The sequence below is a fragment of the Pipistrellus hanaki genome, assembly GCF_964339955.1.
Source record: "Pipistrellus hanaki genome assembly, chromosome: 9".
NCBI lineage: Eukaryota > Metazoa > Chordata > Mammalia > Chiroptera > Vespertilionidae > Pipistrellus > Pipistrellus hanaki.
The window spans coordinates 76,403,966-76,421,938 of NC_140511.1; the positions used below are offsets into that span (position 1 = coordinate 76,403,966).

Genomic DNA, 17,973 nt, shown 5'->3' on the forward strand with positions numbered 1-17,973 from the left:
GCTACCTGTAGTCCTCTCGACTCTGCTTTCCTTTCTTTCTTTTCTCAATTGCCACCTCCCTACCTCAGCCCAGTTCAACCTCTCAGGCTGGCCCTGGCACTGTACTGGGTTGCCTGGGGCCCGGGTGAAGAACCACAGCAGGTCCACACAGCGTGGTGGCTGCACCCAAGAAATCAAAACCCACCGGCCCACTCTCTCTCCTCCCTCTGGCCTCTGCCCTTACGACTCCTTTGATTCCTCTCCTGCCAGCCTTCCCCTGGCAGCCTGCTCCAGGCCAAGGGCTCTGCCACGCCCTCACCAGCCTTTCACCTCCTGAAGGCTTGGAAATGAGCAGAGCACCAGGGAGGGGTCCGATTGGTCCACCTCAGGTCATGTATCCACCCTGCACCAATCACATGGAAGAGCATGGGGGACTATGATTGGGTCCACTTGAACACAAGGCCCCTGCTTGATGATGATTGACAGTTTCCTCCAGAACCACTGGCTCGATCTGAGCAGAGTGGTCCCCAGAAGTGCAGAGATACTGTTGGACTCAGGGGTCGCCAGTCTTTGGGCTTCAGGAACCACCAGTGGCCCTGGACAGGAGGTTGGCGACGGCTGCTGTGGGTGACAGAAGAATTTGTGGCTGCCCTCAAAAGCCATCACACTTCACAGCCATATTTTAAAAGCAGGATGAAAGCTATGACAGCATTCTATTAGGACATTAGGAGAAAAGGGCAGAACCTGAAACAGTAGAGATACAGGTTCTGGAAGGGCCTGGAAGACAGGGCTGGCCAGGGCATCCCAGCATAACGCAGGGCTGTCTGGTGGGGGTTCAAGTCGCAGCTCTGACCTGTCCGTACCTGGCGCATATGAGGGCCTCAGTAAGTACAGTCCTGTGACCAGTCCTGTGACCTTAGGTCAGCTCACTCTGGATGTCGGTTTTCTATTCTGTAATTCTGCGGTAAGAACAGCTCCTCCCTCATTAATCATCAGGAAAACGCAAATGCAAACGACAATGAGATATCCCTCCACACCTAGGAGTGGCCACCGCCAAGACACATACGCCAGCATGGGTCGGTGAGCCTGTGCACGGTTACTGTGAGTGTCACGTGGTACGGCCACTGTAGGAGACGATGTGGCGGTGCCTCGGAAAATTAAACATACAAGTTTTATAAGACCCCAGGCAACCCCACTTCTGGATATTTCTCCCAAAGAATTAAAATCAGGATGTGGAGAGAGCCGCACCACGTACCCCTTTACAGCGCTGTTCACAATAGCCAAGACATGGAAGCAGGCAAGCGCCCATCTCCCGGTGCCGGGATAAGCAATCCGAGGTAAGGCTATGCGATGGAATGTTACTCAGTGACAACGAGAAGAAAACCCTGCCAGTTGTACAGGCTGAGGCCTGTGGCTTACGCTGAGGGTGGTAAGCCAGTCCCAGAAAGAGGGTTCCAGTGTGCGCCCACACATCTGAGGGGCCTTCCATCCTCAGGCTCACAGAAGTAGAGCGACACCTGCTGGTTGTCAGGGGCAAGGGGAAGGGGCAGTGGGGAGTTGCTATTCAACAGGAATATTTCAGTAACGTGGGTTATGCAGGGTGAGTATGTCTAGGGCTCTGTTATGTACCACTGGGCCTATAGTTAGCAATACTCCATTGTGCACTTGAAATTTTGTTGAGTCCTGCCCAGTGTGGCTCAGTGGTTAGTGTTGTCCTGCACATTGATGAGCCACAGGTTCCAAAGGCAACCAATCAATGGTTCTCTCACATCAATGGTTCTCTGACTCTCACCCTGTCTACATACCCAACTTCCTCTCTCTCTCTAAAAAAAAAAAACAAACAAAAAAAAAACAAAAAGGAAAAAATATTCTCTAAAGAGAATCAGAAAACTTATAATGAGAGATCTCATGTTAAATGTTGTGACTGCATTAAAAAATAATCTACACTAAAAAAAGAAAAATACGCACATTGACTACAGCCTATCCTGAGTGTGAAAATTCACCCAACAAATATGGTGGGTAAATCTGCATATGTAAGCGGGCAGCGGTGGGCAGGGCAGGAAAACTGCTATAAAGGGAAGGGCAGTGGACAGAGGGAGATAAAGGATTGAGAACGTGCAGGCTCCCGGGCAGCCAGGAGGGAAGCCAGGGGAAGGAAGGCCTATTCTTGCTCAAATCTCCATGCCGCGGGCCTCTGGGTAATCAAATGCGAATCTTCTCTTGTGGTTGGGGGCAAGGGCAGGGATGGAAATGAAGGTTGGCTATTAATGTGTGTGGCATTGCTTTTTGGGGTCTCAAACATGTTCTAAAATTAAATCATGGGATGGCCATACAGCTCCATGAATACCCTAAATCATACCAAACTACATGCCTGAAATGGTGGCTTTTATGAGGTGGGAAACAAACGTCAATCAGGCTGTACCAGTACTACACCTAAAGCACGACAGGAAAAACCAGTCCCACCTTCTGGTCTGTGGTGAAGATTCCATGCGATAACCTACAGGAAACCTTTGGGGCAGTGTCTGTCCCACAGCAGCATGAACTACTGCTAATGCCACACGTACGGCATAAAAGGACCAACGGATATGTGGCAACAGTCATATCCGGGAGGAAGCACATGGGCGATTGCTCCTCTCATCTATGCTTTCATTATGATGTTTTCAGTGATAGCTTTTAAGAGCAGGAAAATGCCAAGCATTATTCTCCAAAGGACAGAGGGTCTGCCCAGCCCGAGTGGCTCAGAGATTGAGCACAGACCTAGGAACTAGGAGGTTATGGTTTGATTCCCGTCAGGGCACATGCCTGGGTTATGATCTTGGCACCAGTGGGGTGCACACAGGAGGCAGCAGATCAGTGATTCTCTCTCATCATTGATGTTTCTCTCTCTCTATCCCTCTCACTTTCTCTCTGAAATCAATTTAAACAACAACAAAAAGTGTTCACTAAGAGAATGGACAGTTTTCATGGACGAGACCCCGGAATCTCCCATCCCTCCTCCCGCTCTCTTCTGGGCACCACCTCCTGGTCCTCCAACCCCAAGCTGCAGCGTGGTCCAGAGCAGGAAATCTGTCGGGCAGAATTGGGTTCACCTCCCAGGCACTCACTGCCCATATGTCCTCAAGTCAGTTTAACTACCCCAGCCTCGGTTTGCTCATCTGTAAATTGGGGACATTCTCACCCCATAGGGCTCCCATCAAAAGCACTTGGGAACATGCATTCGGTGTCTCTGGGGCTTCTCAAATGTGACAAGGTCTGTGCCTGGGGACCAGCGTGGCCAGGGCACACCTCACCGAGGAGGGGCAGTTTAGAAGGACAGCTGGATATAAAGAAGGAGCTAGCCATGCAGAGCGCTGGGAGAAGAACGTTCCAGGCGGGGAACAGCAACTGCAAAGGCCCTCGGTAACCAAGCCCAGTAAATTGCTACTTGTCCAGTCGTTCTTCCACGCTGGATGGACCGGGAATCTAGGCCACAGGCACCCTCACGGTGACCTCCTCAGACATTGGCCAGAGAGTTACCAGCAATGAGTCACCCCTCCCAGAAGAGCGGCCTCCGTGCTGTGTGCAGCCTGAGGGGGAGCAGGGCTGTCAACAGCAGGAGTGTCTCCTGGGCCCGGGGCGCCGAGAAGCTGGAGGCCCAGCCCCACCGCGCCCGCAGCACCGGGGACAGCTCACTGATGACTGGCCTCCTGCTCTGGCTCCTGGCGAAAGCCCGGCACCCACAGGACCAGGGTGCTGTGCCCTCTCCCCGGGTGGTCCTGGGCCCAGGAGTGGCCCTTCCCGGACAGAACCTGGTTCCTCTCTTCCTTCCTAAAGGGTGGCCACAGGCATCAGCAGGAGCGCCTGACCCTGAGGCCGGACCTCAACCTGCTGTTAGCGCGGACCCAGGTGATGCCTAGCCTAGCCCATGGTGCCCCGGCCCGCGCTCTCTCTCTCTCTCTCTCTCTCTCTCTCTCTCTCTCTCTCTCTTTCTCTCTCTCTGTGAAACAATTTATTTATTTATTTATTTATTTATTTATTTATGTATTTCAGAGAGGGAGAAAGAGACAGAAACATCAATGATGAGAGAGAATCATTGATTGGCTGCCTCTTGTATGTGCCCTGATCAGTGCCTGACCAATGACCTCCTGATTCATAGGTCAGTGCTCAGCCTGTCTCCAGATCAGAAGACTGGACTTGCTCCACACTGAATGTCAGTGACGGTAGACCCCCGGTGTCCAGGCCTTGACCACCTGGTGCTGTCGCCCTGGAGCGGGATGGGCTGGCAGACAAGGTGGCATGTACCTGCCACCACGAGCAGGAGAGCCCTGGGCCTGCCCCGTGGACAGCTGCCACGTGATTCCTTGTGCTGGACAGGGTCGTCATACGAAGTGGCTACCAACTGGAGGGGGCTCTTCAATAGAAACCCGCGCTGCCCAGGTGTGGTGTCCAATGGTTGAGCATCAACTTTCGGACCGGGAGATCACGGTCCAATTCCTGGTCAGGGCACATGCCCAGGGCGTGCAGAAGCAGCCAGTTGATGACTCTCTCATCACTGATGTCTCTCTCTTTCCCTCACCCTTCCTGTCTCAAATCAATAAAAATATTTATGAAAAACAAAACCAAACACCTTTCCCTTTAAAGTCGCCGGGGCTCACCACGTGGTGTGGAGGCTGCTACCAGGCCTGTGCCTTCCCCTGCGGCAAAGGCGAGGCAGCGATTTCCCTCAGCGTTTCCTCATTCCTCCACCTCCAGGCCCTGACGTGGCTCCCACTTCTCAGCTGGACCACAGCGCAGCCCTGGGGTGGCGGGTCCGGTTCAGGAGGAGCAGGAAATGGGCAGGTGAGGCTCGAAGACTGGCCTTGGAGGCCGCCTCTTCCAGGACTCTTGGGCCCCTCAGGGCATCGGTACAGACGGAAGCTCCAAATGACCGTGTTTAAGCCTCTTGTCCCTTCAAACACAACAGCTTTCCAAACAGAGTATCACGAGGCTTTGTTTCATCTTTATCTCCACTCACACTGGCTGGCCTGAGGCAGGGAGCCCAGCTGGGGCCGAGCTGGGCCTCAGCTATGTCTCTCATTGGAGGGGTGGGGGAGGGGGGCGGGCGAGAGCAGGAGCAGGGGCAGAGACAGGGGCAGGGGCAGGGGCAGGCACCTTCGTGACCTCACCTCAATGGAGTCACCTCCCAGGGCCCCATCGCCATGTCGCATCCTATGGGGTGTGAGGCTCCAACTTATGACTCGGAGGGGGACACCATTCCATGCACAGCAGCTATGCAAACCCGTTTCCTCTAGCCCCGCACTGACAGGCCTTCCCCTTCATTCCTGGGTGCGGTGATAGTATAAGCAGAGGTATCACTTCACAGAATACACAGGTGGCCCCCAACATGGACCACACGCAGTGGTTATTAAATTGCATTTCATTTTCTCAACGGAGCTACGGGCTGGTGACGCATGCATACCTTTTGGGGGGCACTGTGTGCAGGCCCACAATTCTCTGTTACCCCAAACAAAATTAACTCCCATCTCACCTAGATCTAGTTCCTGACTCGCTCACTAAATGCCTTAAAACAGGCATTTAAGTATGTTGAAACTAGTGACCTGGTGCACAAAATTCATGCATATTAAAAGGTGATTGATTAGCCGAAACCAGTTTGGCTCAGTGGATAGAGCGTTAGCCTGCGGACTGAAAGGTCCCAGGTTCGATTCCAGTCAGGGCATATACCTTGGTTGTGGGCACATACCCTGTCGGGGATGTGCAAGAGGCAGCTGATCAATGATTCTCTCTCATTGATGTTTCTAACTCTCTATCCCTCTCTATTCCTCTCTGTAAAAAATGAATAAAATATCTTTAAATATATATATATATATATATATATATATATATATATATATATATGGTGGTTATTTAGAGAAAATAATTTTATATTGCTATTTGCCCATTCTCTATATTATAAGTGTCAGAGATGAAAGAAAATTAGTAAAATGAATATGAAAACCTTCCTCCTGTCAGAGTCTGGGGCTCACCACAGGACCCAGAGTCATGTCCCCACCCATCGACATCACCTCAAAATCACGTTAGACCCAGACTCTGCCGCACCTCCCCCCTCATTGGGCTAGATCCAGACCCGGGGAGTCCCTCCTTTGTCAAGCCCTGCCAGATGGGGGTGTAGTCCCAGGTCCCCTGGCCCTGGACAGCACAGGGGCGTGGCCTGAGATCCCCCAGCCCAGATTGGGGGGGGTTCGGGCCTTGAGGTCCTCAGTCAAACCCCTTCCTCATGATGGACAGTGGTGTGGCCTAAGTTCCCCTACTCAGCACTTGGGGTTCAACTTGAGGTCTCCTGTCAATCTCTGCTGGATGGGGAGCACAGCCTGAGGTCCACTGTGAAGCCCAGCCAGTGAGGGGGCCCAGACTCAGGTCCCCAGGCCTGGTGCTGGGAGCAGCCTCGGTCCCCTAGCCCAGCAGCAGGAGGGGAAGCATACCCAGAGGTCCTCTGTCAAGCCCTGCCGGGTGGCAGACAGAGCCTGAGGTCTCCTGTCAAGTCCCATAGGGCAGGGGAGGGTGAAGTCTCAGGTCCCTGCTGATTGCTCCTTAAGAATCCTTATGGGGCCAAAACCGGTTTGGCTCAGTGGTAGAGCGTCGGTCTGCGGACTGAAAGGTCCCGGGTTCGATTCCGGTCGGGGGCATGTACACTGGTTGCGGGCGCATCCCCGGTGAGGGGTGTGCAAGAGGCAGCTGGTCGATGTTTCTCTCTCATCGACGTTTCTAGCCCTCTATCTCTCTACCTTCCTCTCTGTAAAAAATCAATAAAATATATATTTTTTTTAAATTAAAAAAAAAAAAAAAAGAATCCTTATGGGAATGTGCCCTCAGCTGAGGGTGCAGTCATTTTGTGAACCAGGGATGGTCACTTAGCATATTCCTTCTTCATTGGATAGGATTGCTGGTTTTACCTCCAAATAAGCAGGGTCCCCCCACTCCTCCGGAGGTCATGTGGTTTGGGTTTGTCCCACAGCCATGCCCCAAGGAAGAGATTATGGTAGAGATCTCCGTATTCTGAACTTTTTCTAAGTTTTCCCTGTGCCGCGTGCCCCAATCAGGAATGCTGATGAGAATAGAGATTCTATCAGCAGGTTTGCAGTGCTGATGGGAACATCAATCTTATCGGGAGGCTTGCAGGGTTTTATCGGGGCCATCAGCAGCCCTCCCAGCGGATCACGAGGGCAGGTCAGAGCGTATATATCGGCATCGTTGGCCCATTGCCCCACGCTCCAACCCGAGCAGCCCGGAGGACACAGCAAAGGGAAGAACACAAAATGAGGTGGATCGGACTCCTCAGCCTGGTGGCCTTCTCTGAGTGCCTGGTCACGTGAGTATGGGACAGCTCTCTCCTGGCCTCTCTCTCACTGTCCCCTTATCCTTCCTTTCACCGCCCAGGGGGTAGACAAGGGAAAGTCATCATTCCCTGTCCTAAAGTCTGCGTCTCCCCGTATTTTTTTATTTTTATTTTTAATTCTCACCCTAGGATATTTTCCCATTGATTTTTAGGGAGAGAGGAAGGGAAGGGGAGAGACAGAGAGCAACATCGATGTGAGAGAGACACATCTACTGGTTGCCTCCTGCATGAGCACTGAGCAGGGCCCTGGCCGGGGTGGAGCCTGCAACCGAAGTAAGCGCCTTTGGGCAGACTCAAACCCGGGACCTTTCAGTCCACAGGTGTATCCACTGAGCAACACAGGTCAGGGCCACACCTCCATGCATTGATGAGTAGCTAGCCACCTGCACTGGGGGACAGGGGTCCAGGGACAGATCAGGGCCTGCACAACACCAGGCTGTCCCTGTGTGAATGGGGCCCAGGATTCCTCATGGCACCACCTGAGCAGCTGTGTGGGTGGTCTCATTGGGTGATGTTTTCTTCCCCATCTCCGGGCTTCCTCACCCACCTCCAGCCTCCCCTCTGCTTGACCCTGCAGAAGGGCCCAGAGGGTCCCCGGGACCCAGTTTTGCCTTAATGAGCAGGTGGCCACAGCCAGGTCACAAACGCCCTGCCTTTAAGGTTCCTGATGTAAACGTGGTGATCCCCATCCCGCTCCCACAATTGCTTCTTGGAGAGGGAGCCGGTCACATGACAATGGAGACAGACTGGCTCAGGGTCAAGGTCCCTCGATCAGGGGCCTCAGACCATCCTCTCCCTCAAAGCCCCAGACACCCTGCGGGAGGCCTGTCCTCACCCCACTTCTTTACGATGGGGAAAGGGAGGCTGGGCACGGGCCTGGGGCTTCCCTGGGGCTGCACCAGGCCCTGCGCTCAGGCCTGGGCCATTGTCCGGCCTTTGCCTGCGTTAGTGGGGGCTGCCCCTCATAAGATGGCCCCTCATAACATCCTTGGGGAAGATGCTGTGCGGCTCCAGCGCCAGGCATGGTGGCCACCCTGAACCGCGGGGTGGGGAGCCGCTGTCTTATCTGTTGTCTTTCCCGAGGAAGCATCCCTCTGACAAAGATCAAGTCCACACGGGAGAGCCTGAGGGAGAAGGACCTGCTGAGAGACTATCTCCAGCAGCACCCCCACAGCCACGCCTATAATTTCCTGCGCAAAAAGGGCGTCAGGAAAGAACCTCTGAGGAATTACATGGACGTGAGTGTGCGGGACCCAGCCCACAGCCTTCCCTGGTGCTGGCCCAGCATTGGGGTTCACCCAGGGTTGGGAGCCAGAGGGGAAGGGAGCAAAGCTGGGGAAACTGGGACCCTACAGGCAGCAAAGCTGGGGAAACTGGGACCCTACCCAGGGAGAAGACACTCCCCCTTGGCTCTAGGTCTGTGGTGACTAGTCCAGCCATGGTCAGGCGGCAGGCACACATCCATCTTGGGCCAAGGACACATCGCTGGGCCCTGCGGACCAGGTGCTGGTTGGGCAGATTCTGTCCTTCTGAACAAGGCACCGCTGACTCCACGGGGACTGCAGTTTGACACCCAGGCAGAAGATGCCCAAGAACAACCCCAGAAAAGAGTCCCTGAGCCCCTGCAGTGTGGAGGCTATAACACACCAGCAGGGTGCTATGGCTGCTGAGAACAGAGGTCTGGCCTGGTCTGCAAGAACATAAAGGCCAAACCAAAGGCCGCCTCTGATAGGGGCATCACCGATGTTGAGTTGGGAGACAGAGGACTGGGTGACCTGGGAGGGCTTCTGGGAGGAGGGAGCAGGCCAGCTGGGCCTTGAAGGCTGGGAGGATTTAGAGAGCAGCAGGGGAACATGGGAAACTTTCAAATGAAGGCACGCCTTGAGCCGCGGCAGTGTGGTGGGCTGGTGGGAAAGCGATTCCAGAAGACAGGAACGGCCTGATGTAGGGTGGCCTCTCGGGGATCATGGTCTAACCGCCCTCTCCTGCCCGGCAGATGTACTACGTTGGCACCATCAGCATTGGAACGCCCCCTCAGGAGTTCAGGGTCATCTTTGACACGGGCTCGGCTCCATTGTGGGTGCCCTCCATCGACTGCCCCAGTTCTATGTGTGGTAAATGCCTGCACCCCTTATGGCTCCCACCCCAGTCCTGTCTCTGTCCCTGACCTCGCTCTGACCACTGAAGGACACTGGCTCTCCATCCACAGGGACATACAAAACCTTTGACCCTCGGGCGTCCTCCACCTTCCAGAACACTACCCAGACCTACGACCTGCGGTACGGGTCCGGCAGAGTGATCGGGGTGCTGGGCTACGACGACGTGCGGGTGAGTGGGAGCTGGACTGCGGCAGGGCAGGGCCTGGTGACCTCTGCTCACTGCTCAGGGCACCAGATGCAGGGTCAGCTGGACGCACTGTCTCCCCCAGAGTCCCCCAGCGGCTGGCCATCTGCCTTGGGGAGACAGTGCTCTGCGGACAAGCCCCCGAGTGGCCAGACCAGCGAGCGGTCATGGCAGGAGAGGCGGGCATTTGCAGCTCTTGTCCGTGGTGAGCTCGAGGCTGGTTTTGCGGGGAGCAGGGAGCGGTGAGGGCAAACCGGTTTTTACTTATTTTTTAAATAGATATATATTTTTAATTCTAGAGAGGAAAGGACAGGGAGAGATAGAAATATCAAAGATGTGAGAGATTCACTGACTGGCTGCTTGCTGCAAGCCCCTCTAGGGATTGAGCCCAAAAGCCTGGCATGTGCCCTTGACCGGAATTAAACCCTGACCTCCTGGTTCATAGGTGAATGCTCAGCCACTGAGCCATGCCAGCCAGGCGGAAAACCCATGTTTATATTCACAGATTGTGCCAGACACTGTGCTGGGCACGTCCATGGTAATAATGTGTCGAATCCACGGGGCAGGCGTTTCTGCTCCCTGCATGCAGATGAGGGACCCAAGAGTGAGGGGACGGGCCTGCCCAAGGCCCAAACCTGGAGCAGCACAGCTGGGGTGCGAGTCAGGGCTTGGCAGCTGTGGGGGATTTTCCGGGAGAGGGCAGAATGCATTTGGGAGTCCGGGGCTGCCAAACGCTCCAGACACCAGGGCAGGGGAAGCAGGGCCACGAGTGCAGGAAGGGCCTGCGTAAAAGGTCTTACTTTGGGGGCCTTTGAGAATCTGAAAAAACTGTGCTTCCTGCCCAAAGTGCCTGACACACACACCTATGCACACATGCACACACACTCAAACATATATAAGGCACACACATACATACACACACATACACACACACACACACACACATACACACACAGTTTCCCAGGAAGCCTTTTTTTCATTGATTACAAAGAGGAAGGGAGAGGAGAGGGACAGGGAGAAACATCCATGGTGACAGAGAATCATTGATTGGCTGCCTCCTGGGATCCAGCCACAACCTGTAACACGGGAACCTTCAGTGTGCAGGTTGACGCTCTAAACACTGAGCTAACCGCTAAGGACCCCTTCACTCATTTCTGGCCCCAGATCCCAGGAACGCCAAAAACATGATGATCCCTCCTCTCTGCTCATTGGGGCCTGTACCAGGTGCAGGGGCACTTTGCCCCCAGTCACCCCGCAGTGCAGGGTGATGGGGGTGTTTTAGTGCCAGGGGTGTTACTAGCAGGAGGGTGGGCGAAGGTCGGACACGTCAGCAATTCACAGTGGGTGCTTCTCTGGCACCTCCAGTGCAGCCACACCGCAGCTCATTCTTGGGGTGCTGGTGGCATCACCCCCCACGGCTGCCCCCCTGGCCCTGCCCCAGCTCTGCTTCCCAAATCTTCACATGAGACCACCCTACCCACCACAGGTCGGGGGCCTTGTGTGCAAATCCCAGGCAGTTGGCCTGACCTGGTTTGACTTCGGCAAGGCCTTGAGAATATCGGGCTTTGACGGCATCCTGGGACTGGCCTACCCCTCCCTGGCCCTCCAAAACACCACCCCGGTCTTCGACAGCATGTGGAACCAAGGCCTCATATCTAAGAACATCTTCGCCTTCTACCTGAGCAGGTAAGCCTGGGAGGCCAAGCCCCTCCTCCGGATGCCTTCAGGCGCCTCAGAAATGGTAGACAACCCGGACCTGTGCTTCCTTGAGGGCAGTCTATTCCAGGGGACAGCAAATAGTGGCCGCTGACCACGTGTGGCCCCCCCACCTGATTTTATGAATAAAGTTTTATTGGAACACAGCCCTGATCATTCAGTCACATCCTGGCTGCGGCTGCTTCTGCTTTACAATGGCAACATCCAGCACTTGCAATCTAGCATTTTTACTTTTTTTTACTTTTTGATAATCCTCAGCCAAGGATATTTCCCCATTGATTTTTGGAGAGTGAAACACTGATGCAAGGGAGACATTTTGATTGGTTGCCTCTTACATGCGCCCCAGCCAGGGCTAGGGGTCAATATGGGACCTTTCAGTCACCAGGCCAATGCTCTATTCACTGAGCCAAAACAGCTAGGGTATAATCTAGCATTTTTTAAAGTTTACCTACCGACCCCTGTACTTCTAGTCCCTCCTTGGATGAACAGGGAAACTGAGGAACTGAGGCTCAGAGAGGAGCTTTGCACAGAATTGCCCGGCCACACACTGGTAGCAGTGGGACTCAAGCTCGGCTGTGGGTGGTCAGGCCCTCAGCAGGTCTCTGAGGGTGGTCAGGCCCTGGCGGGTGGTCAGGCCCTCAGCGGGTGGTCAGGCCCTCAGCAGGTGGTCAGGCCCTCAGCAGGTCTCCAGTCATGGGCCAGCACTGGAAGAGCTACCCTCCTGATGGACTGAGGGTCTGGAGCGGGTGGAAGGAGAAGCACAGACCAGAGGGGACCCGGCAGGCAGACTGTGGGTATGACGCAGAGTGTGGGTGAGGCTGTGGGCTCAGTGGGGGCCTGAGGTCCAGGCTCTGCAGCATGTGCTGAGCCTCTGGGGTGTTTGTACCAAATCGAGGAGGTGAGCCGTTTAACAAATATCCATGGAGCACCTACTATGTGCTGGGTACTGCTCTGTGCACATGGCACGGACAGATGAGAGGGAGAAAAGGCAGACAAGAAGCGAGTAAATAGATAAGAGGGAAAGGTAACACATGCCAGGTGGTGGCTGCTTCTGGGAAAGCGGTAAAACGTGGTGACAGAACGACGGAGATGAGAGCGTGGTTTCAGACGGGCAGTGCGAGGACCTCTCTGAACGAGGCCAGGCCATGGGGGGGCGGAGGCCCAGGCCCAACAGAGGACCAGCAGGGCAGTGTGGCTGCAGGGCAGGCAGGGAGGGAGGTAGGGGCAGGCCGAGGTGGGCATGGAGTCTGAGGGGCAGGCAGGGGCAAGGCCGCCCAGGCTTTGTTTTAGGTGGGAGAGGAGGCCTCTGGCAGGGGCCTAGGAAAATAGATCACATGGTCCCACCTATGTTTTGAAAGCTCCCCCCGGGCACTGGCTGGACAATGAAGGACCAGAGAGGAGGCAGGGAGGCCAGGGACGAGGCTGCTCAGCCTCTTTGGAGAGAGAAAGCAGGAGCTCAGTCCAGGGAGGCAGGGAATGGGGGGAGCCGTGGAGGAGTCAGGACACACAGGGAAGGGAAAGGCCACGGGATGTGCTGATCGATTGGACGCAGCCGGAGGGGGAGGCAGGCAGGGTGTTTCCTTCCCCTCAGCAAGGACTCCCCTGAGCCCAGACCAGTGACTGCATTGCAGGAAGCGGTGCCAAGTGAAAATGTTGGGCCTCGTTGAAAAACTACAAGGGATTTCAGGACGGGGCAGCGGCTGTGGGGCCCAGAGAGCGTGCGCGCCATTGTTGGTGTGTTGCAGCCTGAGAGCCAGTCTGGGGGAGCCTGAGTGCCCACCCGGGCCCCTCCGCACAGCAGCCCCTCACGTGACTCGAGCTCTTGGGCTGCAGTGGGGGACTGACCGGCTTCAGAGAGGTGGGTGGCCAAAGCCCAGCAGAATCTCAAGTTCAAATCTTGGCTTTGCTCCTCAGCAGCCAGAAGGCCGACCTTGGGCTGTGCTCAGCCCTGCAGCCCAGTTCCCATCGGAGCAGTTGGGGTCCCAGCAGTGCCTGCTCTGCGGGGCCCTGCAGTGTGGCTGGGTGGTTGTTGGTCAGTGCACCCCTCATTCACTGAACTGGAGAAATGCCACCCACTGTCCTCCCCTCACATGAGCCCCTCCCCCCAGCAATGAGAAGAATGGCAGCGTGGTGATGTTCGGCGGCGTGGACCACTCCTACCACCGGGGCAGGCTCCGGTGGGTGCCGGTGAGCAAGCAGGTCCACTGGCAGGTCACTGTGGACAGGTAAGCCTCCCCATCCCCCGCTGACAGCTATGCCAGGGTCTGCTACACCGGCACAGGCACATGCAGACACACAGACTCAGACTGACACAGGGACACTTACACTAGCACACCAACATGGGTTCATAACTGCACTGACCAGGGTCCTGACCAGAGAAATGGGATCAGGCCACATCATGGAACACCAGGAGGAGGGACAATTATGGGGCCGAGCCCTCAGGTCGGCAGTTGGGGCACCGTGGGAGGGCTGCACCCCCAGAGTAGGGCAAGCGCAGTGAGAAGGGGTCAAGGAGAATTCCATCATCCGAACAAGGACATCCCTGGTTGCCAGACCTGAGGGGTGCCCAGCAAACCACGTGCCACGTATAGGCAGCGGAGCCAGCCAAGTGGGAAGGTGCCACACCTACAAGAACCCCCACCCCACACCACCTTTGGCTGGAGACACCAGGGAGCAGTCCTGGGGTCTGAAAGCAAATCACATAGAGGGATCCCCACGCACCCAATCTGGGTGCCAAGGGGCAGGGTTGTGACCGAGAGCATCGGGAAGCAAGGACCCGGGTGGCTGAAAATCAGGGGCGATCACTGAGAGGGTGCATGTAATAATCAGAAGCTTAAACTGTGCTTCGGGGCCCATATCCCGCATTCTGGACTGTCTCAGGCGTTGCCTGGCCAGGGGTCTTGGGAGAGGGGGAGAGGCAAGGGGGGAACAACCCTCCTTCCCACCTCTCTGAGCACCTGCGTCCATGGAACCTCCATCTTTACCGTGTGGCCTTCATAACTGGTTGGACAGCAGGTCATGACTCCAGTTGACCTCATTCCTTCAAATGCCTCGGTAAACACTCAACAATACATTGTGCGCTGGGCACCGGCGCTGGAGGGGCACAGGACACAGCTCACTCACCCGAAATGGAGTACAGACACGCATGAGTGACAGCATTGGAGCAAACAGGGTACCACTTGGATGCACTCTGGAAACCAGGAAGGCTCTGCCTGTCTCCTCTGGGGGAGGAGAGGGGCCTGATCTAATATGGGGGAACGCTTCCCTGAAAAAGTGGTGAGTGATCTGTACCCTGGAGGACAGGAGAGAACAGCCAGACAAAGAGGCAAGGGGTGGGAGGGTCTAGAAAAGGTGACAGCACGTGCAAAGGCCCTGGGACACAAAGAGCACAATGCCTTCCAGACCTGAGAGGAGGCCCAGGAAGGCCACTGTGGCTGAACACAGAGACACAGAGGCTGGCGGGAGTTGAAAGCTGTTCTCAGGCAGCAGGGAGGGGCTGAGGTGGGAGAGGCCATGAGTGAGCCTGGTGCCTGCTCTGTTCCTCAGCATCTCCATGGACGGCAAGGTCGTGGCCTGTGCGAACAGCTGCCAAGCCATTATGGATACCGGGACCTCACTGGTGACTGGCCCAAACAAAGCCATCCTCAACATTCTGAGGAACATCAGCATCCGGAAGACGAGATTAGGCTGGGTGAGGAGTCACGCCCAGGGTCACACCAAGGTCCCCACACACAGGACTCACTGGGCCAACCTCCCTCTCCCTCTCTCTCTGGCAGTACGTCGTCAATTGCAAGGCCATCCCCAGCCTGCCTGACATCGTCTTCACCATCAATGGTGTCGCATATCCAGTGCCAGCCAGCGCCTACACCATGAGGGTGAGGGGCCCCTTCTGAGGGCTGCTCTCAGATCTGGGTCTGGAGGGACCCTTGGGGCCGTGGCTCAGAGAGGCCGGGCTGTGCCATTGGAGATGCTGGCTGGGAGGGCACCTCCCATAGTACAGCCTCTTGATAGAAGGGGGTTGGGCACCCATCACCCTGGGGGAACTCTGAGCAGCATCCTGTGCTGGCTCGGGGAGAGGCTCCAGAAGAGTGCACGATAATGGCCTGGCCCTCACAGAGGGTCAGTTCAACCCGGGCATCGGACCGATTGACAGGGAACGTAGGCAGGAACCCGGAGGCAGGCAAAGAGTAAGGACAGGGAGGCTGGCTGGGGACATTCGCCATGTCCCCCCATAATCAGGAACTGTATTCCCTCCCATCTCCAAGTGTCCTGACTTGGGTGATAGATCATATGGTCACCCTAGTCCTAGAGTGCAAATGCCCCCTGGTGGCCACAATTCCCTGTCTGTGTAATGGGGACCAAGCCCCCTTTGGGGTGTGGTCAGATAAAGACCGGGCATTGCCTGGCACATAGTTGAGGCTCAAGTAGTGCCATTTCCCCATAGTGTGCCTAGCAGGTTAGGGCAGCCCATCGAGGGAGCAACTGAAAATCTCTCAGCCCGAACACTGGAGGCACCCCAGGAGCCATGCCAGGGGCTCTCTGTAAGCCCATGTGCCAAGGATGAAGACGTAGGGAGCCCTGGGGAATCCTCCACACCCAGCCGGCATTGCCAAGGAGGGGGCATGGGCACAGGAAGGCTGCCCAGGCGCTAGGTTTGGATTTGGAGGATGACTGGGGTGAACGGGGGCAGGCGGGGAATCTCCCAGAGCAAAGAGCCGAGGGGAGGGTCCAGGGGAAGGGGATAAAGCTGCCGCCCAGGCCTGACTGGATTGGGACAGGAATGCTGAGGGCTGTGCTTCCTCCCCTGCAGGAGGAGACGGGCAGATGCCTCGCCACCTTGAAGGGCTCAGACTTCACCAGCTCTTGGGTCCTGGGGGACGTCTTCCTGCGGCTCTATTTCACCGTCTTCGATCGGGGCAACAACAGGATCGGCTTGGCTCCTGCGAGGCCATAGATGTGGGCGCCCCTCCTGGAGGCTGCTGGCCTGCCCCAAGGATTCACACACTCCCTGTGTCCCCAGCACAGCTGTGTCTGGGGATTTGCCAAGCCCTCTTCTCAGTGGAAAAGGAAGGACTGCGTTTATGCCCAGCGGTGTGGCTCAGTGATTGAGCCTCATCCCAAGCACTTACAGGTCACTGGCTACATTCCTGGGCAGGGCGCATGCTCTGGGCTCCAATCCCAGGAGGAGGCATGCAATAGGCCGCCCATTGATATTTCTCTCCCATCGATGTTTTTTTCGCTCCTTCTAAAAAATCATAAACACAGTAATGTTTAAAATAACATTGATTTCTAATAAACGGTCTCATTTTCAATGGCGCTCATATGAACAGTGCCTCTGCTTGGGTCTGGGAAGTGCGGCACAGGCAGGCAGGGCTCTGGAATCTCCTCTGGACCACAGGGAGGGGATGGGACTCCAATGGTCTTAATCAGAAAGGACCTGAACCAGATGCCCAGGACCCCAAATGCAGAACCAGAGCAGGTCCGCACAGCGTGGTGGCTGCACCCAAGAAATCAAAACCCACCGGCCCACTCTCTCTCCTCCCTCAAGCTTCTAATGACTCCTTTGATTCCTCTCCTGCCAGCCTTCCCCTAGCTGCCTGCTCCAGGCCAAGGGCTCTGCCATTCCCAGCCCATCCCTTCACATCCTGAAGGCTTGGAAATGAGCCTAACACCAAGGAGGGGTCTGATTGGTTCGCCTCAAGTCATGTGTCCAACCCTGGACCAATCATGTGGAAGGACATACAGCACTATGATTGGGTCCACTTGCACACAAGGCCCCTGCTTGATGATGATTGACAGTTTCCTCCAGAACCACTGGCTGGAGCTAGGCAGAGTGGTCCCCAGAAGTGCAGACATGCTGTAGGACTCAGGGGTCGCCAGTCTTTGGGCTTCAGGAACCATCAGTGGCCCCTCCCAGGAGGTTGGCGATGGCTGCTGTGGGTGAGAGAAGAATTTGTAGCTGCCCTCCAACAACATCACACCTCACAGCCGTGTTTTAGAAGCAGGTTGAAAGCTATGAGAGCATTCTATTAGGACATTAGGAGAAAAGGGCAGAACCTGAAACAGCAGGGAGACAGATTCTGGAAGGGTCTGGAAGACAGAGCTGCCCAGGGCACGCCAGCACAGCCCAGGGCTCTATGGTCCGGGTTCAAGTTCCAGTTCTGACCTGTCCGTCCCAGGCACATATGAGGGCCTCAGTAAGTATAGTCCTGTGACCAGTCCTGTGACCTTATGTCAGGTCAGTCTGGATATCGGTTTTCTATTCTGTAATTCTGCGGTAAGAACAGCTCCTCCCTCATTAATCATCAGGAAAACGCAAATGCAAACGACAATGAGATATCCCTCCACACCAGGGAGTGGACCCACCAAGACACACACGCCAGCACGGGTCAGTGAGCTTGTGCACGGTTACTGTGTGACTACGTGGACGGTTACTACTTGTGCACGGTTACTACATGGTGAGGCCACTGTAGTAGACGATGTGGCGGTGCCTCCGAAAGTTAAACGTCCAAGTTTTATAAGACCCCAGGCAACCCCACTTCTGGATTTTTCTCCCAAAGAAT

The 17,973-nt window shown here is 55.5% G+C and overlaps 1 protein-coding gene across 1 annotated transcript; it reads left to right on the top strand.

The window, feature by feature from the left end:
- Positions 1 to 7,271: 7,271 nt before the first annotated feature.
- LOC311628489 (pregnancy-associated glycoprotein-like) lies at positions 7,272 to 16,364 on the top strand (the record flags this gene model as incomplete). The annotated part of the gene is made up of 9 exons (XM_084895706.1): positions 7,272 to 7,324; positions 8,439 to 8,589; positions 9,348 to 9,465; positions 9,561 to 9,679; positions 11,181 to 11,380; positions 13,519 to 13,635; positions 14,957 to 15,101; positions 15,187 to 15,285; positions 16,221 to 16,364. The coding sequence occupies 9 exons, from the start codon at positions 7,272 to 7,274 to the stop codon at positions 16,362 to 16,364; spliced, it is 1,146 nt and encodes a 381-aa protein (XP_084751832.1).
- Between the last annotated feature and the right edge of the window lie 1,609 nt (positions 16,365 to 17,973).